The following is a 23691-nucleotide window of genomic DNA, read 5'->3' as shown; positions in this document are numbered from 1 at the left end:
GGCATATAACCAGGTGTATATTATGTTACCTGAGCATTATAGGTGTGGAATGATCATAAAATATCTGTAGATAATAGGAGAATGAATGCTTATGGCATATAACCAGGTGTATATTATGTTACCTGAGCATTATAGGTGTGTAATGATCATAAAATATCTGTAGATAATAGGAGAATTAATGCATATGGCATATAACCAGGTGTATATTACGTTACCTGAGCATTATAGGTGTGGAATGATTATGAAATATATGTAGAAAATAGCAGAATGAATGCATATGGCATATAACCAGGTGTATATTATGTTACCTGAGCATTATAGGTGTGGAATGATTATGAAATATATGTAGAAAATAGCAGAATGAATGCATATGGCATATAACCAGGTGTATATTATGTTACCTGAGCATTATAGGTGTGGAATGATCATAAAATATCTGTAGATAATAGGAGAATGAATGCTTATGGCATATAACCAGGTGTATATTATGTTACCTGAGCATTATAGGTGTGGAATGATCATGAAATATATGTAGATAATAGGAGAATGAATGGATATGGCATATAACCAGGTGTATATTATGTTACCTGAGCATTATAGGTGTGGAATGATCATGAAATATCTGTAGATAATAGGAGAATGAATGCATATGACTTATAACCAGGTGTATATTATGTTACCTGAGCATTATAGGTGTGGAATGATCATCAAATATCTGTAGATAATAGGAGAATGAATGGATATGGCATATAACCAGGTGTATATTATGTTACCTGAGCATTATAGGTGTGAAATGATCATGAAATATCTGTAGATAATAGAATGAACCGGCTACGGAGGAGAGGGGGAGAGAAATCCCACCTTCTCCTCCTCCGTGCTGTTAGGGCCAGGTGGACGGGCAGACCCAGGAGGTGGATCCACTGGGCTGAACACCTCACCGAGGGCAAGGTGCCCGGTAGCCGGAGCACTACGGGTAGCAGGACAGTCCGTTCAGAGGAGTGGAGTGTAGAAGTCCCTGGGACCACGGAGTCTCGGAAGGTAGTTCGGGTGACGGAGCTCTGGTTCGGAGGCCGAGATGACGTCAGGCAGAGTCCGGAACCAACGGAGCGAGAAGATGGGTCACCACAGGGATCGGAGATGGTATGAACTGACGGGATGGCAGACCGTCACCGTTCGGGTATCGTCAGGAGCGGTTGGCGAGGCAGGAGCGGCTCTACGAGAGAGATAGGTAAGTATACCACAAGACACAAGGAGACCTGACTCCTAGCTTAGCAAAACACGAAGAACAGGCCCCGCCCACTTGGAAAGGATCCCCCTATATACCCTGTACCTGATTCTTCAATATCCTGTTGGAGGACACTGGCCCTTTAAGAGAGGGTCAATGACCGCGCGCGCGCCCTAATGCGCATGCGCGAGGCCCGGATGCCAGAAGCCAGAGCAGGGAGCGGTGAACAGGAGGCAGGAGTGCCGGGCTGGAGCAAAGTTGCCGACGGGCGCCGGGAGCGGGGACCGGGCTGCCTGGGGACCGCAGGTGATGGGGCATGGAGGCTGTGGAGCGGGGGACGCCTGGCAGGGGAGCCGGGGAGCGTGGTAGGGGAGCCGGGGAGCGTGGCAGGGGAGCCGGAGAGCGTGGCAGGAGAGCCGGGGAGCGTGACGGGAGCCGGGGAGCGTGACACGTGCCAGCCCGCCCCTCCTGAGAGCCTGCCCGCCCCCTGCAGCTGTGGTGTGCTGGCACAGTCGGACCTCAGATGCAGGCACACTAGCATGATACTCGGCTCCTGCTGTGCTGCCAGTGCGAGCCGAGTGTCATGCGAGCATCCCAGTAGTGCCCCGTGTGGCTCCAGCCTCTCTCTCTCACACTCACACTCACTGACTCATTCACTCACTCTCTCCCACTCACCGATCACCGGCGCTGCGCTGCACGGCTGTCACATTGCTGGCGGCTTCTCCTGATTTGAAAATGCCGGCCGCCCATTATTCAATCTCATATTCCCTGCTTTCCCCGCCCACCGGCGCATATTATTGGTTGCAGTCAGACACGCCCCCACGCTGAGTGACAGCTGTCTCACTGCAACCAAATCACAGCCGCCAGTGGGTCTATATCTTGCAGTAAAATAAATAAATAAATTAAAAAAAAACTGCATGCGGTCCCCACCAATTTTGATACCAGCCAGGGTAAAGCCACATGGCTGAAGGCTGGTATTCTCAGGATGGGGAACTCCACGTTATGGGGAGCCCCCCAGCCTAACAATATCAGCCAGCTGCCGCCCGCAATTGCCACATCCATTAGATGCGACAGTCCCGGGACTCTACCCGGCTCATCTCGAATTACCCTGGTGCAGTGGCAATCTGGGTAATAAGAGGTTAATCATGGCAGGCGGCTATGAGACACTCCCAAAAATTAACCTGTAAGTGAAAGTAAATATACACATACACCCAAGAAAATACTTTATTTGGAATAAAGGACAAAAAAACACCCTCTTTCACCATTTTATTAAAATCCCCAAATACCCCTCCAGGTCCGACGTAATCCACAGAGGTCCCGCGATGCTTTCAGCTCTGCTACATGAAGCTGACAGGAGCAGCAGTAGGACACCGCCGCTCTTTATCAGCTCCACACAGCAACTGAGGGAGTCGCGCTGTCACCGGTGACGTCACTGAGGTAGTGCCGGGGTGTGTGCGGGGATGATGCGTGCGTGCGGGAGTGCCGGGGTGTGTGCGGGGATAATGCGTGCGGGAGTGCCGGGGTGTGTGCGGGGATGATGCGTGCGGGAGTGCCGGGGTGTGTGCGGGGATGATGCGTGCGGGAGTGCCGGGGTGTGTGCGGGGATGATGCGCGCGGGAGTGCCGGGGTGTGTGCGGTGATGACGGGGTCTCTCCCTCTCTCTCAGCTTTAAAAAAAAACAAAAAAAACGGATCCGTTTTTTTACCGGATCCGTCGCATCACTTTTTACACACTCTGACACGGATCCATTGCATCAGGCACAAACCGGATTGTGCCGGATTGCAAAAAAATGATGTGTGAAAGCAACCTAAGGGGTTCTTTGCACACTACGACATCGCAAGCCGATGCTGCAATGCCGAGCGCGATAGTCCCTGCCCCCGTCATAGCTGAGATATCATTGTGATAGCTGCTGTAGCGAATATTATCGCTACAGCTGCTTCACATGCACTCGCCTGCCGTGCGACATCGCTCTGGCCGGTGAACCGCCTCCTTATTAAGGGGGCGGGTCGTGCGGCGTCACTGCGACGTCACACGGCAGGCGGCCAATAGGAGCGGAGCCCACCTCCTTCCTTCCGCATAGCCGACGGGAGCCGCGGTGACGCAGGTAGATGTTCCTCGCTTTTGCGACTTCACACACAGCGATGTGTGCTGCCGCAGGAACGAGGAACAACATTGGACCGTCGCGTCACAGTAATTATGGAATTCGCCAACGCTGCACCGATGATACGATTACGACGCTTTTGCGCTCGTTAATCGTATCATCTAGGATTCACACATTACGATGTCGAGAGCGATGCAGGAAGTGCGTCACTTTCAACATGACCCCACCGACATCGCACCTGCGATGTCGTAGTGTGCAAAGCCCGCCTAAGGCTGGTTTCACATCACAATTTTTTCCTGTCTGTGGGGATGCTATTTTTTGCAGGGCCCCATGGACAGGAAAGGACATCATCAGATGTGACCTCCAGATGCCATTTCTGTATCCGTGTTCCTGATTTTCTCGGATCGGGACACAGAAAGGCCAAGCCTACAAAGCGCAGGCAAGCGGGGCACTTTCACTCCTGCAATGTACATACATACACTATATACATACATTATATACATACATTGCAGGAGTGAAGCAAGTGATAAAAATAAAAAAAAGAAATCCTCACCTCTTCGGCGCTACATCTATTCCGAGCTTAAGGACCTGGCGGGGTTACCCAATCAGCTGATCGGTCACATGAACGCATTTTGTAATTTCTGGATCAATATGTTAGGCTACGGGTTGAACTAGATGGACTTAGGGCAGCTTTACACGTTACGATATCGCAGGTGCGATGTCGATGGGGTCAAATCGAAAGTGACGCACATCCGGCATCGCAGTCGATATCGCAGTGTGCAAATCCTTTTGGATACGATTAACGAGCGCAAAAGCGTCGTTATCGTATCATTGGTGCAGGGTCCGACATTTCCATAATGCCGGTGCCGCGACAGGTACCATGTAGTTCCTCGTTCCTGTGGCAGCACACATCGCTGTGTATGAAGCCGCAGGAGCGAGGAACATCTCCTTACCTGCCGCCGGCGGCTATGCGGAAGGAAGGAGGTGGTTGGGATGTTTACATCCTGCTCATCTCCGCCCCTCTGCCGCTATTGGCCGCCTGCCGTGTGACGTCGCTATGACGCCGCACGACCCGCCCCCTTAGGAAGGAGGCGGGTCGCCGGCCAGAGCGACGGTCGCAGGGCAGGTGAGTGCATGTGAAGCTGGCGTAGCGATAATGTTCACTACACCAGCTATCACAAGATATCGCACCTGCGATGGGGGCGGGGACTATCGCGTGCGACATCGCAGCATCGGCTTGCGATGTCGCAATGTGGAAAGCCCGCCTAAGGCGGGCTTTGCATGCTGCGACATCGGTAACAATGTGTTACCGATGCAGCAGCGATAGTCCCGCCTCCATCGCAGGTGCGATATCTAGTGATAGCTGCCGTAGTGAATATTATCGCTACGGCAGCGTCACATGCACTCACCTGTCCTGCGACTTCGCTCTGGCCGGCGACCCGCCTCCTTCCTAAGGGGACGGGTCGTGCGGCGTCACAGCGACGTCACACGGCAGGCGACCAATAGAAGCGGAGGGGCGGAGATGAGCAGGATGTAAACATCCCGCCCACCTCCGTCCTTCTGCATTGCAGCCGGGACGCAGGTAGGAGATGTTCCTCGCTCCTGCGACGTCATACACAGCGATGTGTGCTGCTGCAGGAACGAGGAACAACATCGTACCTGTCGCTGCACCGGCATTATGGAAATGTCGGACCCTGCACCAATGATACGATAACGATGCTTTTGCGCTCGTTAATCGTATCCAAAAGGATTTGCACACTGCGATATCGACTGCGATGCCGGATGTGTGTCACTTTCGATTTGACCCCATCGACATCGCACCTGCGATATCGTAACGTGTAAAGCTGCCCTAAGTCCATCTAGTTCAACCCGTAGCCTAACATATTGATCCAGAGGAAGGCAAAATAAACCCAATGTGGCAAACAAGCTCCAATGGGGAAAAAATTTCCTTCCTGACTCCACATCCGGCAATCAGACTAGTTCCCTGGATCAACACCCTGTCATAAAATCTAATATACATAACTGGTAATATTACATTACAAGAAAGGCGTCCAGGCTCTGCTCAAATGTTAGTAGTGAATCACTCATTACAACATCATGCGGCAGAGAGTTCCATAGTCTCACTGCTCGTACAGTAAAGAATCCTCGTCTGTGATTATGATTAAACCTTCTTTCCTCAAGACGTAGCGGATGCCCCCGTGTTCCAGTCGCAGGCCTAGGTGTAAAAAGATCTTTGGAAAGGTCTCTGTACTGTCCCCTCATATATTTATACATTGTGATTAGATCCCCCCTAAGCCTTCGTTTTTCCAAACTAAATAACCCCCAGTTTAATAACCTGTCTTGGTATTGCAGCCCACCCATTCCTCTAATAATCTTGGTGGCTCTTCTCGGCACCCTCTCCAGTTCAGCTATGTCCTTCTTATATATCAGTGACCAGAATTGTACACAGTATTCTAAGTGCGGTCGCACTAGTGACTTGTACAGAGGTAGAAGTATATTTTTTTCATGAACATTTATACTTCTTTTAATACATCCCATTATTTTATTAGCCCTGGCAGCAGCTGCCTGACACTGTCCACTAAAGTGACGTTTACCATCCACCCATACACCCAAGTCTTTTTCTGTCTGTTTTACCCAGTGTTCTACAATTAAGTACATAATTCTAAATTATATTTCCTCTACCAAGTGCATGACCTTACATTTATCTACATTAAACTTCAATTGCCACTTCTCTGCCCAATCCTCCAATTTACATAAATTTCCCTGTAATATCAAATTATCCTCCTCTGTATTGATTACCCTGCAGAGTTTAGTATCATCTGCAAATATTGAGATTCTACTCCGCATGCCCCCAACAAGGTCATTAATAAGTATGTTGAAAAGAAGTGGGCCCAATACTGACCCCTGTGGTACCCCACTATGAACTGAGACCCAGTCCGAGTACGTACCATTAATAACCACCCTTTATTTCCTATCATTGAGCCAGTTTTTAACCCAGTTACACATATTTTCCCCTATCCCCATTATTCTCATTTTATGTACCAACCTTTTGTGTGGCACCGCATCAAAAGCTTTTGAAAAGTCCATATACACAACATCCACTGCATTTCCCTGGTCCAGGCTTGAACTTACCTCTTCATAGAAGCTGATCAAATTAGTTTGACAGAATCGATCCCTCATAAACCCATGTTGATACTCTGTCATAAGGTTATTTTTCTTCAGATACTCCAGTATAGCATCTCTCAAGAAACCCTCAAGGATTTTACCAACCGTAGAGGTTAAACTTACCAGCATATAGTTTCCCGGCTCAGTTTTTGTCCCCTTTTTTGAATATTGGCACCACATTTGCTATGCGCCAGTCCTGCGGTACCGACCCTGATATTAAGGAATCTGGGAAGATTAAAAATAATGGTCTATCTATCACAGAACTCAATTCCTGTAGTACTCTGGGGTGTATGCCATCCGGGCCCGGAGATTTGTCAACCTTAGTGATTTCGAGGCGGCGGCGTACTTCCTGCTGGGTTAAGCAGGTAATATTCAAGGGTGAATTTATGGTATCACTGGTCATGTCATCTGCCATGGCATTTTCTTGTATAAAAACCATAGAAAAAAAGTCATTCAGCAGGTTGGCTTTACCCTCATCCCCTTCCACCATTTCACCAAGACTATTTTTAAGGGGGCCAACACTATCGCTTTTCAGTTTTTTTAATGCTCAGGTAACCTAATATACACCTGGTTATATGCCATATGCATTCATTTTCCTATTATCTACAGATATTTCATGATCCTTCCACACCTATAATGCTCAGGTAACATAATATACACCTGGTTATATGCCATACGTGTTCATTCTCCTATTATCTACATATATTTCCTGATCATTCCACACCTAAAATGCTCAGGTAACATAATATACACCTGGTTATATGCCATATGTGTTCATTCTCCTATTATCTACAGATATTTCATGATCATTCCACACCTATAATGCTCAGGTAACATAATATACACCTGGTTATATGCCATATGCATTCATTCTCCTATTATCTACAGATATTTCATGATCATTCCACACCGATAATGCTCAGGTAACATAATATACACCTGGTTATATGGCATATGCGTTCATTCTCCTATTATCTACAGATATTTGATGATCATTCCACACCTATAATGCTCAGGTAACATAATATACACCTGGTTATATGCCATATGCATTCATTTTCCTATTACCTACAGATATTTCATGATCCTTCCACACCTATAATGCTCAGGTAACATAATATACACCTGGTTATATGCCATATGTGTTCATTATCCTATTATCTACAGATATTTCATGATCATTCCACACCTTTAATGCTCAGGTAACATAATATACACCTGGTTATATGGCATATGCATTCATTCTCCTACTTTCTACAGATATTTCATGATCATTCCACACCTATAATGCTCAGGTACCTTAATATACACCTGGTTATATGCCATATGCATTCATTCTCCTATTATCTACAGATATTTCATGATCATTCCACACCTATAATGCTCAGGTAACATAATATACACCTGGTTATATGCCATATGCGTTCATTCTCCTATTATCTACAGATATTTCATAATCATTCCACACCTATAATGCTCAGGTACCTTAATATACACCTGGTTATATGCCATATGCATTCATTCTCCTATTATCTACAGATATTTCATAATCATTCCACACCTATAATGCTCAGGTACCTTAATATACACCTGGTTATATGCCATATGCATTCATTCTCCTATTATCTACAGATATTTCATGATCATTCCACACCGATAATGCTCAGGTAACATAATATACACCTGGTTATATGCCATATGCGTTCATTCTCCTATTATCTACAGATATTTCATAATCATTCCACACATATAATGCTCAGATAACATAATATACACCTGGTTATATCCCATATGCATTCATTCTCCTATTATCTACAGACATTTCATGATTATTACACACCTATAATGCTCAGGTAACGTAATATACACCTGGTTATATGCCATATGCATTCATTCTCCTATTATCTACAGATATTTCATGATCATTCCACACCTATAATGCTCAGGTAACATAATATACACCTGGTTATATGGCATATGCATTCATTCTCCTATTATCTACAGACATTTCATGATCATTCCACACCTATAATGCTCAGGTAACATAATATACACCTGGTTATATGCCATATGCATTCATTTTCCTATTATCTACAGATATTTTATGATCATTCCACACCTATAATGCTCAGGTAACATAATATACACCTGGTTATATGCCATATGCATTCATTCTGCTATTATCTACAGATATTTCATGATCATTCCACACCTATAATGCTCAGGTAACATAATATACACCTGGTTATATGCCATATGTGTTCATTCTCCTATTATCTACAGATATTTCATGATCATTCCACACCTATAATGCTCAGGTAACATAATATACAACTGGTTATATGGCATATGCGTTCATTCTATTATTATCTACAGATATTTCATGATCATTCCACACCTATAATGCTCAGGTAACATAATATACACCTGGTTATATGCCATATGCATTCATTCTCCTATTATCTACAGATATTTCATAATCATTCCACACTTATAATGCTCAGGTAACATAATATACACCTGGTATGTGTCATATGTGTTCATTCTCCTATTATCTACAGATATTTCATGATCATTCCATGTCTAATTTGCCCAAGAAACCTTTAATACATCTACATAATATACACCTAATATGTTATTATCTTCATTCTTTTTATTTATTCCTTTTCATCATTCTTTTTAGTATGTCCCCGACATTGCTAGTTTAGTGATTACCTAGTGAGAACAGGATTGAAAAAGGCCCAATTCTGGTGAAAGCAGCCCAGTATACACACTGTTTGTCCCATAGGTCTTGTCATGGGGTGGCACTGGAGCAAGGGTAACATGTGGCGGAGTCATGACCCTTTTTTGCAGGAGGTTGTACGCTTCTCTTTGTGCTGTCGGGGCATAACTCTTCTAATGCAGGTGAGTAGATTTTAGGGACTGATGTTAATGGCATATGACTGCCAGAACAATAAATAATGCATGTTTTTCCCTTTCCTCACAAGGTTTGGTTCAATCTCCTGCTGCCCGATCACAACGCTGATGCCTTTTCCCCACCAAGACTTGGAGCAGGTTCTCTGGGTGACCATGTAGTGGAGCTGCTTTGTGGTGGTTTAGGACGATGGGATGCAGAGCACTTCCTGTTTATAGCTGAGCATGGTTATGTGTATGAGCACAATATGGCTTTCTTCCCGCTCCTTCCAATTATCATTGGAGGCCTAGCCCGAGGACCACTTGTGCCATTAGCTGGGCTGTTGAGACTACGCAGCCGGCTGCTGATTTCTTCTGCCTTTCTAAACTGTGCGTGCTCTACCCTGGCAGCTGTGTCCTTGTACCTACTTGGGTGTGTGACTTTGCAGTCCCGTCGTTCAGCATTCCTTGCTGCACTTCTGTTTTGTATGAGCCCAGTTTCCATCTTCATGACTACTACTTACTCTGAAAGTCTCTATGCACTGGCAACGTTTACTGGGCTGTGGCAGCTGCACAAGTCGAGGACCCTCTGTGCCTCAGCATTTTTGTCTCTCGCCTCGGCCGCTCGTTCCAATGGACTGGTTAATGTGGGCTTTTTGCTGCATTCAGCAGTAAAGGCAGTAGTACAGAGGAAAGGGAATTGCAGGGAGATGATGAAAACAATATTTGCAATTATTCTTGTTATTTTACCTTTTATTCTCTTCCAAGGTTTTTGTTACGTGAAATCATGCCTTGAGTCCAATGGAAATGACCAAATACCTCAAGAACTATTAACATTAGCCATGGAAAAGGGATACCGTGTGCACAAGAAATCAGTTCCTGCCTGGTGCTCAATTAGTTTTCCACTAGCATATTCACATATACAAAGTGAATATTGGGATGTTGGATTGTTTCGATACTTCAAGCTCCAGCAGTTTCCCAACTTTCTGCTGGCTCTACCTGTTCTCATTCTGAGTGTGTCTACAATACTGGAGTATACATCTTCCAATCTAGAGCTATGCAGAACACTGGGCCTGGGCATAGTGCAGAGTAAACCTGCAAATGGATTCTATGGACCTCAAGTGTTTGTCTATGTGGCACATCTTGCAGCATTAGCGGGCTTCGGATTCCTGTGTATGCATGTGCAGGTAAATATGCCCATAATAATCTAGTACAGTGCTGGCTAAAAGTATTGGCACCCCTGCAATTCTGTCAGAGAATACTCAGTTTCTTCTTGAAAATGATTGCAATCACAAATTCTTTGGTATTATTATCTTCATTTAATTTGCTTGCAATGAAAAAACACAAAAGAGAATGAAACAAAAATCAAATCATTGATAATTTCACACAAAACTCCAAAAATGGGCCAGACAAAAGTATTGGCACCTTTAGCTTAATACTTGATTGCACAACCTTTAGCCAAAATAACTGCGAACAACCGCTTCCAGTAACCATCAATGAGTTTCTTACAATGCTCTGCTGGAATTTTAGACCATTCTTCTTTGGCAAACTGCTCCAGGTCCCTGAAATTTGAAGGGTGCCTTCTCCAAACTGCCATTTTGAGATCTCTCCACAGGTGTTCTATGGGATTCAGGTCTGGACTCATTGCTGGCCACTTTAGTAGTCTCCAGTGCTTTCTACCAAACCATTTTCTAGTGCTTTTTGAAGTGTGTTTTGGGTCATTGTCCTGCTGGAAGACCCATGACCTCTGAGGAAGACCCAGCTTTCTCACACTGGGCCCTACATTATGCTGCAAAATTTGTTGGTAGTCTTCAGACTTCATAATGCCATGCACATGGTCAAGCAGTCCAGTGCCAGAGGCAGCAAAGCAACCCCAAAACATCAGGGAACCTCCGCCATGTTTGACTGTAGGGACCGTGTTCTTTTCTTTGAATGCCTCTTTTTTTTTTTTTTTTTTTTTCTGTAAACTCTATGTTGATGGCTTTTCCTAAAAAGCTCTACTTTTGTCTCATCTGACCACAGAAACTTCCAAAACATTTTAGGCTTTCTCAGGTAAGTTTTGGCAAACTCCAGCCTGGCTTTTTTATGTCTCAGGGTAGGAAGTGGGGTCTTCCTGGGTATCCTACCATACCAGTCCCTTTTCATTCAGAGGCCGACGGATAGTACGGGTTGACACTGTTGTACCCTCGGACTGCAGGGCAGCTTGAACTTGTTTGGATGTTAGTCGAGGTTCTTTATCCACCATCCGTACAATCTTGCGTTGAAATCTCTCGTCAATTTTTCTTTTCCTTCCACATCTAGGGAGGTTAGCCACAGTGCCATGGGCTTTAAACTTCTTGATGACATTGCGCACAGTAGACACAGGAACTTTCAGGTCTTTAGAGATGGACTTGTAGCCTTAAGATTGCTCATGCTTCCTTACAATTTGGATTCTCAAGTCCTCAGACAGTTCTTTGGTCTTCTTTCTTTTCTCCATGCTCAATGTGATACACACAAGGACACAGGACAGAGGTTGAGTCAACTTTAATCTATGTCAACTAGCTGTAAGTGTGATTTAGTTATTGCCAACACCTGTTAGGTGCCACAGGTAAGTTACATGTGCTGTTAATTACACAAATTAGAGCAGCATCACATGATTTTTCAAACAGTGCCAATACTTTTGGCCACCCCCTTTTTTATGTTTGGTGTGGAATTATATCCAATTTGGCTTTATGACAATTTTTTTTTCTTTTTTCATTGAAGACAAATTAAATGAAGATAATAATACCAAAGAATTTGTGATTGCAATCATTTTCAAGAAGAAACAGAGTATTATCTGACAGAATTGCAGGGGTGCCAATACTTTTGGCCAGCACTGTAAGTTAATGAGATAGGGTTATGTTAATACTGTACAGAAATATCTAGAGATTTTAGTCTTAAAGCTGTCCAACATGAGACCAGTTTGAGGTGCAGAAAAATGGTTACAATATGGTGAAGCTAGAAGCCTATTTGAATCCTTTTCAAGATGCCAGTGATCAAAACATAAGAAACATAATTATTTGTTAGATTGGTATATGGATACTATTTATATCCTGTACTCATTAAATAAATTAAATGTAATGGTACAACTAGGTAACAGTGATGGTGTGTAATAAATATATACAGCGAGTGATCACTAATTTTCTAAGTAAATATATTTCTAAAGATTCTTTTGATGTCGGTTTCAACACATCCAATCCACATAGGCAAATAAATCAAACCATTGATGTCAATAAATTTAGTGATGCGTAATAATGAGAAATACAGACAGTGGGATGGCACCACCCACGGGGATCTCCAAGGTACACTGCGTTACGTGGCAAGAACAAGAAAAAGACATACCTAAAAAATGGGATCACCACTTATGAAGTATTATTAAGAATCATCAATGTTTTATTGTCAATAGAACACACATAAAACACATAGTGAAAGTGAAAAAATACATACCGATGAACGAATACACACAGACAAATACGGGCATCTAAAATCAATTAAAAGCACTAATGCACTTGAGAGATACATTTTTCAATGTGGGTATATTCTTGGTCCAATGCCAATAGGCTGTAGTCAATATTGAACAAACCCTGAAATACCCCTATATTTGTGCCACAAGGAGAGGAATTTCCACAAAATAGAATAGCAGTTTATACCGAGGATCCCACAGGTACTCAAATGAAATTAACTGGCTGGCCCATGGCAAAGTGAGCAGAAGAAAATAAATGAACAAGATCAAAAATTGTACAGTTCACAAATTCACAAAGACCTGTTCCGAGGCCGTAACTTTATTTTTTGTCAATCTTGCCATATGAGGGCTTGTTTTTTTGCTGGACGAGTTGTAATTTTAAGTGAAACCATAAGTTTTACCATATCACTATACTGGAAAATGGCAAGAAAGTTCCAAGTGCAGAAACATTGCAAACAAAGTGTGATTGCAGGATTGTTTTGGGGGCATTTTCTTCACACTGTTCACTATATGGTAAAACTGACGTGTCAGTGTGATGCTTCAGGTCGGTATGAGTTCGTAGATGTGATGCCCCTGTACTAGTCAGGGTGTCACAGGGAACTGCACTCCTGTCCTTATAGTGCAGAACCCACCCTCCTGGGTTCCAGGTTCCACCCTATGGTATTCCTAACAACTGCATTCAAACCCCCAATCCACACTCACACCAGTACAGGACAGACAAGCCAGTGGGTAGGTCTAGAGAGGAAAGGGCCGCCCACCGAAGGGTTAAGCAGACTGGTGGGAGGTGACAAGTCAGTGAGCTCCAGGGGAGCAAAGGGAGAGGAAATATAGTAGAAACTCTCAAGGGGAGAGGGAACCGGGGGTTGGAGCCCCCAGGAAAAGTGAAGTAGTGGCCCCCATAGTGTGAGGGGCTGAGGAGTTGAAGCTCCCGAGAGGTCGGACTAAATTGGGACACAGCAAAAGGAATACTATTGGGAGCGGATACCTGGACGTGTTCTCCTTTCCAAGCAGCAGTGGTGCACTGGGACTTTTTTGGTTCACTTGCAGCATGTGTGTGTAATGACTTCACAAAACATCATCCAGCACCACGATAACTGGCCTGAGTGAGTACATGGTCATCCCCTGCTTCTAGAAAGCCTGCGCTCCCCTGCACCCCACCATCCAAGTCCCGGGGCCTTCCCTATCCGTGGAGGGAAAACTTCATCTAGCTGCCCCAGTCCATCACCCTGGCTACTCCCAACGACAGCGGCAGTATTCCCTATTACCGCACACTACGGGTGGCATCACGAACTATATCACCCCTGTAAATACCTCCCCTTCTTCATTCGGGTGTGAACCTTTAACCCCCGGGTCCAGAGACCCTCGAGCCACGAGCAGTGACATCCGGATCCGAGCGGTTCGACCGCTGCTGGGACGGTACATAGACACTAAACATGTATAGGTTTACTTTTATCTAAGGTGTTAAAAAAAAAATAATTCAGAAGTTTGTCCAAAAAAAGTTGTGCACTTTTTGCGACATTTTGCGCAACCCGTAGCATTCATTTTTTGGGATTTGGGGCTCAGTGATGGGTTATGTTTTTGTGTCTCGAGCTGACTTTAATAGTACCATTTTTGCATAGATGCTGCATTTTGATCACCTGTTATTGCACTTAGCGCAAAATTTGTGATGATCAAAAAACTTAATTTTTGAGTTTGGAATTTTTTTTTTTGCCACTACGCTGTTTGCTGATCTGATTTGATTTGATCTTCTATTGTGATTGGGCATTTCTGAACACGGCAATACCAAATGTGTTTTTTTTTTTTAAAACCCTTTAATTTTCAATGGGGCCAAATGGGGGGGTGATTGTAAAATTTTAGGTTTTAATTTTTATTTTTTTTTAAATGTTTAAAAATTTATTTATTTTTTGTCCCCCTAGGGGTCTATAAGCATCAGCAGTCTGATCACTCATTCATTTCTGCTGATCAGTGCAGCACAGCTCTGGTCAGCAGAAATTCTGCGTTCTTGTTACAGCTGCTGCTCTGCCGGCTGTAACATGAACTATGTTATGATAGTGACCATGACAACCATTAGCTCCCCGTGGTCGCGTCACAAGGCCTCTAATGTCTGTGGTGAAAAGGCGTGTTCCCCGCTGCGGCGATTTAAATCGCGCTGTCACATTTTGTGGATCACAGATCCACCCTCTCCTGCGAGGCACACATGTCTGCTGTTCAAATCAGCAGACATGCTGGGATCACTGCCAGCTCACCGCAAAAGCCGGCAGTGATTACCTCTTTATGATTTAGGACGTACCGTTACGTCCTAGGTCATGAAGGGGTTAAAGTTTGCTCAACAATATTTAGATATCCCTATGAAATACTGGGATAATATAGTCTGTTGCGATGAGACCAAAATTGAACTCTTTGGCTGCCATAATACACTCTCTAAGTTTGAAGGCCAAAAGACACTGCATATCACCTCAAAACACCATAACAGAGAAGTTTGGAGGTGGGAACTGAAGGTGTCGGGACTGTTTTTCAGCATACAGCACTGGTAAAGCTCATATGACTGATTGAAGAAAGAATGAATGGACAAAAATACAGAGACATTCTTGATAAAAAAAAAACTGCTGCCATATACCAGAATGATGAAAATGAAACAAGGGTGACCCTTTGAACAAGACAATGATCCCAAACACACAGCCAAGGAAACTCCCAATTGGTTTCAGAGAGAGAAAATAAAGCTGCTAGAATAGGCCAGCCAATAACATGACCTGTATCCAATAGAAAATGTATGGGAAAAACTAAAGGTCAGAGTTCATAGTGAGAGCCCACAGGAATTTCAAGATTTGAAGATTGTGTGAAAGAATGGGCAAAAATCACACATGAGCAAAGCATGCAAATAGTTTCTTTATATAGGAGGTGTCTTTAAACTGTCATCACCAACAAACGCTTACTTACGAAGTATTACATTTCAGTAAGCATGTTAAAAACTTTTTGCCTGTGTCATTTCTCATTACACATATTTTCTGGACATCTATGGTTTGATTTCTTAGACTGTGTGGATTGGATGGTTTGTTACTAGTGATGGGTGGACCTGGACTGTAAAAGTCCGGATCTGTGCGGGTTCAAAACTACTTGAGTGCCAGGCCTGGATTTCTCATGGTACTGTGGGTAACTATCTGGGTCCAGGAACTCTGGTAATAAAAAAACTAAAGAAAGAAAATAAGAATAAAGCAAGACTTACCGGTCTTTTGGCGCTGCTGTGACTACTTCCGGGGCCACGCATCCTACTTCCGGGGCTTCTTATTTACCTTGATACATATTCACTGCTTCCCCCACCCATCAGCAGTCCTGGCGTCTGTGATCGGTTGTAGTCAGATGCGTCCCTACCCTGTGTAAAAGCGTGGATGACTGCAACCAATCAGATGTGTGCATCTCTATTGCTGCAGAAGCAGTGCATATTCATGAAAGTAAATGAGCGGCGCCGGAAGCAGTTACAGCTGTACTGGAGACCGCTAAGTATAGTACGCTTGCTCCAATTCCCCCCCCCCCCATCCCTTCTACCTCCATTTTTAAGAGCCAGATTCTGGTCCCCATAGACATATTTAGGACTAATTCCGGGCCAAAAGCAGAATTATTTTTTTTAAACCCAGTTAGACCCGCTGATCCCAGGTATCTGCGAGTCCGCCCATCACTAGTGGTTACCAAGATCTGCTGAGACATTCCTGTCAATAGCACATTTAGAAATACATTTACTTAGAAAATAGGTCACGTGTTCAATACTTATTTCACCCACTGTGTGTATAAATCTTTTTTTTAAATGTATCTTTTTTTTTTTGCAGGTGCTGACAAGACTCCTCTTTTCATCTTGCCCTGTACTCTATTGGTTCTGTTCACATGTGCTGCACAAGAATGAGCCTTGGATTTGGAGTCTCAAGAAAAGTAAAACTACCTCCAATCCAGTCCTTCAATTACTTTTGACCTTGACTTCACTTCAACGAGGGACAATGATTATTCTTGCTTATTTCTTAGGGTACTGGGTGATTGGAACAGCCTTACATGTGAATTTCCTCCCCTGGACATAATGAGCAAAGTTTTGAAATGCTCAGAATATTATAAATTATACAGACCATGAAATGTAAATAAAGGTGTATATATTTGCAATAAGTTATTATTGTGAAACTTTAGCTGTGCTGGGTTACAAGTATCACTATTGAACTCAACATTTTTATGGTAAATCCAGGTGTGTGTCTCCAGGGCTTATTAAAAACCATAAAACCTGTGTTTTTAAATCAAGCTCTTATTTTGGGGCAGTGAGTAAATAAACATGCTCTTTTCGGTTCCATGATATGTATGTAGATATATATATTGTAGATTTCTCAAAAATACTATACGTTTTTTAGGCAGGTGTGGGTAAAAAATGTGTACAGTAACAATGCTTTGAAAAGCAGAAAAGTTAAGTTTCCATTTTATTAATCAATAAAAATAAAGTGAACAAAAAATAAATCTAAGGCTAGTTTCACACTTGCGTTGTTGTCCTTCAGTTGCAATCCACCGTTTTGGAAAACAGCGGAATCCGTTAACGGATTATGCTGCTTCCCATAGACTTGTATGGACGACGGATTGCGAGTGATGGACCTGCGTTGCTTCCGCCGGGTGGAAGGAACGCAGCATGTAACGTTTTTTGAGCAGCGGAATCCTTAGGATTTCGCTGCGCAAGCTCTCTCTGGCTCCCTGCACACGTAACCAGGATACACATTGGGTTACTAAGCAAATCGCTTTGCCTAGTTACCCAATATTTACCCTGGCTACATGTGCAGGGAGCCCGACACTTCCCCGCTCGGCTCCGCCCCCTCCCGCACTCCGCATGTCCGCATGTCGTTGTGATGCCTCAGGTCAGTACAAGTTTGTAGATACCAAACATGTATTGTTTAAAAAAAATTCATAAGTTTGTCCACAAAGTGGCGCACTTTTTGCGCCATTTTCCCGTAGCGCTCTCATTTTTTGGGATTTGGGGCTCAGTGATGGCATACTGTTTGCGTCTTGAGTTGATGTTTTTAATGGTACAATTTTTGTGTAGGCATGCTGTATTGAAAGCCTGTTATTGCATTTTGCGCAAGATTTGCGACCAAAAAAACGTAATTTGGGCGTTCAGAATTTTTTTCCCCGCTACGCCGTTTTCTGATCAGATTAATTGATTTTATATTTTGATAAATTGGGCATTTCTGAATGCGGCAATACCAAATATGTGTTTATTTTTGGGGCAAATAGGGGGGAACCTTTTTAGGGTGCTTGAATACTTGAACCTTTTAGGGTGTTTTGTTTTTTTTTGATGTTTTAAAACTTTTTTTTTTATTTTACTAGTCCCTCCTCGGGGACTATAAGAATCAGCAGTCTGATCGCTAATGCCTTTCTGTTGATCAGAGCTGCACAGCTCTGATCAGCAGAAATGCAGCATTCCTGTTAGAGCTGGCGCTCTGTCAGCTGTAACAGAAGCAAGTCATGATAGTGACAGACAGGGGCGTAATGACCGCGGTCGCAGAGGTCGCTACTGCGACCGGACCCACAGGGTTATAGGGGCCCAGCAGCCGCTCTGCAGAGCCGGCTCCTCTCTGTAAGAGAGGTGATGTGCTGTGTAGTAGCCGACTACCAGGGGGCCGGCCTGTGAGTCAGGGGGGCCCGGTGTCAGTAGAGGGGCTCTCTGACGTGCGGTAGAGCAGAAGTGCTCCTGCACAGCAGACGGAATCCATCCTGCCAGGACCTGCGATGATGTCATGCACATGTGACTGTGTGGAAGGAGATACAGGTGTGCTGGGCAGAAAGCAGGCGAAGATACTGATTCCTGAAGGAGATTTAGACACATGACTGGTAATAAGAGGGGACATGAGGGGGAGGGTGGTGCAGGGTGAGTGGCATATGAGGGGTGCAGACTGACAGAAGGATGTGAAGGGGAGAAGAGTCTTTCAGAGGGGTAAGTTGGGGTATGTAAAGGAATCCAGCTCACCCTCCTCTGACCTTACCGCACCTTAGACACGGATCCGGCCCTGCCTTGGCCGCAGCAATGAGAAAATGAAGGAAAGCGATCCTGCTGAGTAACCAGGTAAGTTGGGGTACTGGCAGGGTGAGATATGTGGGGCAGGGTGTGTGCTATGGGGGGTGCAGGCTGTATGGGGAGCAGGGTGTGTGACATATGGGGGCAGGAGCGTAACTACCGAGGTCACAGGGGTCGGAAGGAGAAGAGAGGTACTTGTTTTTTTATTTTGCTGGCTGCATGACACATGGAGGCCCTGTAGGGGTGGCTGGCTGCATGACACATGGAGGTCTATGGGACTGCATAATAAACATGAAGGACACCTTGTACATTGACTATATGGGTGTATTATACATGGAGATCTATGGGGCTACATTATACAACATGAAAGACACCTTATACATGGGCTAGGGCAGTCATGGCGAACCTTTCACAGGCTGAGGGCCCAAACTGTAGCCCTAAACCCAATTTTTTTCCTGAGGTGCCACCCAATCCTATTATGTAAATAATTGATTTTAATCTTACCTTTGCCGTCTTCTCTTCTCTTCAGCAGGGGGCATCACGCTCATGCATGCTTACCACACATTGAAGCTGAGCCCTTTCCAGACACAGCAGTTGGATTGATCTTTCTGGAAAAAAAATGCAGCATATTAGGCTAGTTTCACACTTGCGCTATTTTAACGGATTCAGGCTCCGTTACAAATACAGTACAGATCATTTATTTACAATGGAAGCGCGACATCATGTGGACACAAGCGGGTACTGCATGACACACACACACGCCATAGTAACGCGCTTCCAATGTAAATAAATGAACTGTACTACATTAGTGACGGATTCCGTTTACGTCAAAACAACGCAAGTGTGAAACTAGCCTTACACAGAGATTTTAGCATGGAAAGCAATCAGATTTCACCCTGTAACCACATCTACATCTCAAATTCTGAACATCTTGAAATCCCATAAAGACGTACGAGTTGCTCCCCTCCCCTTTCATTGTGTAGTTATGTCCCCCTTCCTGGGCCACTTCTTGGTAAACATGTCCCCCATCCTGATATATATTTCCTACATTCTGGTATATTTGTCCCCATTATGGCCCCATCCTGGTAAATATACCTCATCCTGGTAAATGTCCCCCATTCTGGCATGTTCCCCCATGCTGGTAAATGTCCTCCATCCTGGCATGTTCCCCCATGCTGGTAAATGTCCTCCATCCTGGTAAATGTCCCCCATTCTGGCATGTTCCCCCATGCTGGTAAATGTACCCCATCCTGACATATTGCCCATCCATGTAAATGTTCCCCCATCCCGGCATGTACCCCATTCCTGGTAAATGTTCCCAATCCTGGTTAATGTACCCCCATCCAGGTAAATGTACCCCCCATACAGGAAAATGTCCCCCTTCCTAGCATGTACCCCCATCCTGGTAAATGTCCACCTTCCTGGTAAATATTCCACATCTTAACATGTTCCCCATCCTGGTAAATGTACCCTATCATGGCATGTTTCCTCCATCCTGGCATGTATGTTTTCCCCATCCTGGCATGTATGTTTTCCCCATCCTGGCATGCATGTTTCCTCCATCCTGGCATGCATGTTTTCCCCATCCTGGCATGCATGTTTTCCCCATCCTGGCATGCATGTTTCCTCCATCCAGGCATGCATGTTTCCTCCATCATGGCATGCATGTTTTCCCCATCCTGGCATGCATGTTTTCCCCATCCTTGTATGCATGTTTCCCCCTCCATGCTGGCATGTGCGTTCTCCTCCCCCCCCCCTGCTGGCATGTGTGTTCTCCTCCTCCCCCCCCCCTGTGCTGGCATTTGTGTGCCCCCCCCCCATGCTGGCATGTGTGTTCTCCCCCCCCCTGCTGGCATGTGTGTTCTCCTCCTCCTCCCCCCCCCGCCGCTGGCATGCGTGTTCTTCCCCCCCCCCCCATGCTGGCATGTGTGTTCTCCCCCTCCCCCCCCTGCTGGCATGTGTGTTTTCCCCCTGCTGGCATGTGTGTTCTCCCCCCCTCCCCCGCTTGCATGTGTGTTCCCCCCCCCCCCTGCTGGCATGTGTGTTCCCCCCCCCCCTGCTGACATGTGTGTTCTCCTCCTCTCCCCCCCCCCCCATCCTATGCTGGCACTGGCCCCCTCATCCCCACCTTGGCACAGCCGCACACATGTTATAATAAATTAAAAAAAAAAAAAACACACACACACAACTCACCTTCCGCTGCACGCCGCTAGGTCTCCGTTCCAACGTGGCCAGAACACGTGATTACGCCAGCGCCGCTCACTGACACTCCTCCGTCTCCTAGGCAACACACCTGCAGCCGGGGGAGGAGGAGTGTCAGAGCGAGGAGAAATGTCTCCTTCGCTCCAACACAGTTTTGATCTGCCGGCGCAACTGCACCAGCAGATCAAACCGGCAGGATCAGGCGACAGCACGCGTGCCAGCAGAATGGGCTCTGTGTGCCCCTGATGGCACACGTGCCATAGGTTCGCATCACTGGGCTAGGGGTACATTATACATTGAGTAGTATGGGGCTGCATAATACAATATGAAGATTTATGGGGCTGCATTATAATACATAAAGGACTATGGGGGCTACATTATAATATATGGAGGACTATGGAGGCAACCTTACACATGGACTATGGGGGTGCGTTATAAAACATGGAGGACTATGTGGTGCAGTATAAAATATGGAGAGCTATGGGGTGAATTATAATACATGGAGGAATATGGGAAATGCGTTATAATACATGGAGGACTATGGGAAATGCATTATAATACATGTAGGACTATGGGGGTGCATTCTAATATATGAAGGGTTATGTGGGACCCATTATACTATATGGAAGGCTATGTGGGGGCCATTATAGTATTTGGAGAACTATATACTAGGGGGGACAAAGAAACAAGCATGGGATGGAAATGTTTTGTGCTGAGGGAAAAAGGCTCTTTTCCTCAGCACCCAGCTTTCCCATGCTCTGTTGTACATCTTCTCTCAGCACCCAGCTTTCCCATGCTCTGTTATGGGAAATCTGGGTGCTAAGGGAAAGATGTATGGTAGAGCATGGGAAAGCTGGGTGCCGAGGACAAGATGGATATCAGATCATGGGAAAGTTGGGTGCTGATAGAGGGATTTCAGATCATGGGAATCCTGGGTGCTGAGGGTAAAAGCCAAGTGCCAGCGTCATTATCTTGTACCCCGAGTATCAGGGTCATTATCCCATACCCTAAGTGTCTGTGTACGTGGAGGAGGGCCCCGGTCCAAATATTGCACCAGGGCCCATCAAACTCTAGTTACGCCACTGGTGACAGGAGTCCTCACGTGACCGGTCGCTACTATGGCAACCATCATTTCCCTGTGATTGAATCATGGGACCTCCGATGGCAGCAGGAAAGGTGTGGCCATTTAAATCGCTGTCACATTTTGACAGCGCGATCTAAGAGGTTAACAAGCGTGGGTCTATTGCAGATCCACCTGCGCCTGTTAGCCGCACATGTCTGCTGTTCAAATCAGCAGACATATAGGGATTGCAGTAGGCTCACCACAGCAGCCGGTGGTGATTACTTCTTCATGATTTAGGACATACCAATTTGTCCTCTGTCGTGAATCTACATACATAATCTCCAGTTGTGGATGTCCACCTATTCCGTCATGCACCAAGGCACTGTCTGTTGCGGAGCTGCAGTTCGAACGATGCTCCGGCTTCCATTTCCTCACCACACGTACGCGTGCACACACACACACACACATACACACACACACACACACACACACACACCAGACACACATGGATACACTGAACACAGACACACACTGCTGTATACTCACCTGTCCGGGGCCACCGCTTCTGTTGTCAGCGCTTTACTGCAGTTGAATTCTGTGTGGTGCTGTAAAGTATTCAACAGCAGTAAAGCCATGACAACATCCTGCCGCGGCCGCTCCGTACACCGGATGCTATCACAGAGGGGTCTGTGTGCTGCAGCTGGAGGCTTCGCGGGCACGGAGGACAGGTGAGACATGGCACAATAGGGACAGAAGGGAACCAGTAGGAGCACATTACTAAACAATGGGCTCATTACTGCAGGGGACATCAGCACCCCACAAGATCTGTATGCCCTCAGTCCCCCCCCCCAATCTGTATGTCACCAGCCCCCCCCCACCAAGTCTGTATGTCCCCAGCCCCCCCCACCAAGTCTGTATGCTCTCAGCCCCACTCAACCCTGCTCCTGTCAGCACCACTAAGCATAGACAGATGTTCATTTCACTGCACTCCCGATGCGATAGCATCGGGCATATTTCTAGTGGCTAATAACATTGACTCCAAAACTGCACCAGGAGAATGATCCCAATCACACAGTTGGTTGCCTCTCTGATGGTATTGCATAATGAATACATATTTTCCTGTGTTTCTCAGCACCAAGAAATAGGCAAAGTTAAGTACTGTAGATGCGGTAGTCTGCCAAGGAAATTTAGTTCAGCAGATGAGACACATCTTCCTTTTGAAAGCAGAAAATGTGTAGCAGTGCCATCAGTTCAGAACTGGCATCAACCAGTGGGCTACAGCTATACCCATTTAGTGTTAGAAGTTTGGCCACATGTGGTATTCATGGAAGAATTGTCGCCAAAAAAACATACCTTCGATGTAGAAACAAGTTCAAGTGACTCAACTATGCATAAAAACATAGAAACTGAAGTGCATAAAAATGACAGCAGGTTGATTAACTCAAAATTTATTCTACAACAGGACCACGACCCCAAGAACATAGCCACTACCATTTAAAAAACTATCTTCAGCCTAAAGAAGAACAAGGAG

General features: G+C 45.2%; 1 protein-coding gene across 2 annotated transcripts in view; it reads left to right on the top strand.

The window, feature by feature from the left end:
• The window catches only part of PIGV (phosphatidylinositol glycan anchor biosynthesis class V), a 33613-nt gene extending 16488 nt beyond the window's left edge, over window positions 1-17125 (top strand). Inside the window, exons 2-5 of one of the 2 annotated variants that reach the window (XM_075333884.1) lie at window positions 9280-9395; window positions 9479-9545; window positions 10152-10570; window positions 16686-17125. In XM_075333884.1, coding sequence (XP_075189999.1) covers window positions 9288-9395; window positions 9479-9545; window positions 10152-10570; window positions 16686-16928 — 837 coding nt within the window. In that variant the 5' untranslated portion in view covers window positions 9280-9287 and the 3' untranslated portion in view covers window positions 16929-17125. Of the gene's footprint in view, window positions 1-9279; window positions 9396-9478; window positions 10571-16685 lie in introns of both variants that reach the window. The other variant, XM_075333883.1, reaches the window with a different exon arrangement.
• The last annotated feature ends 6566 nt before the right edge of the window (window positions 17126-23691 follow it).

Source organism: Anomaloglossus baeobatrachus, chromosome 2, assembly GCF_048569485.1.
Source record: "Anomaloglossus baeobatrachus isolate aAnoBae1 chromosome 2, aAnoBae1.hap1, whole genome shotgun sequence".
Taxonomy (NCBI): Eukaryota; Metazoa; Chordata; class Amphibia; order Anura; family Aromobatidae; genus Anomaloglossus; species Anomaloglossus baeobatrachus.
Note: the sequence above shows the minus strand (reverse complement) of the source record. Positions and strands in the feature narration are given on the sequence as shown.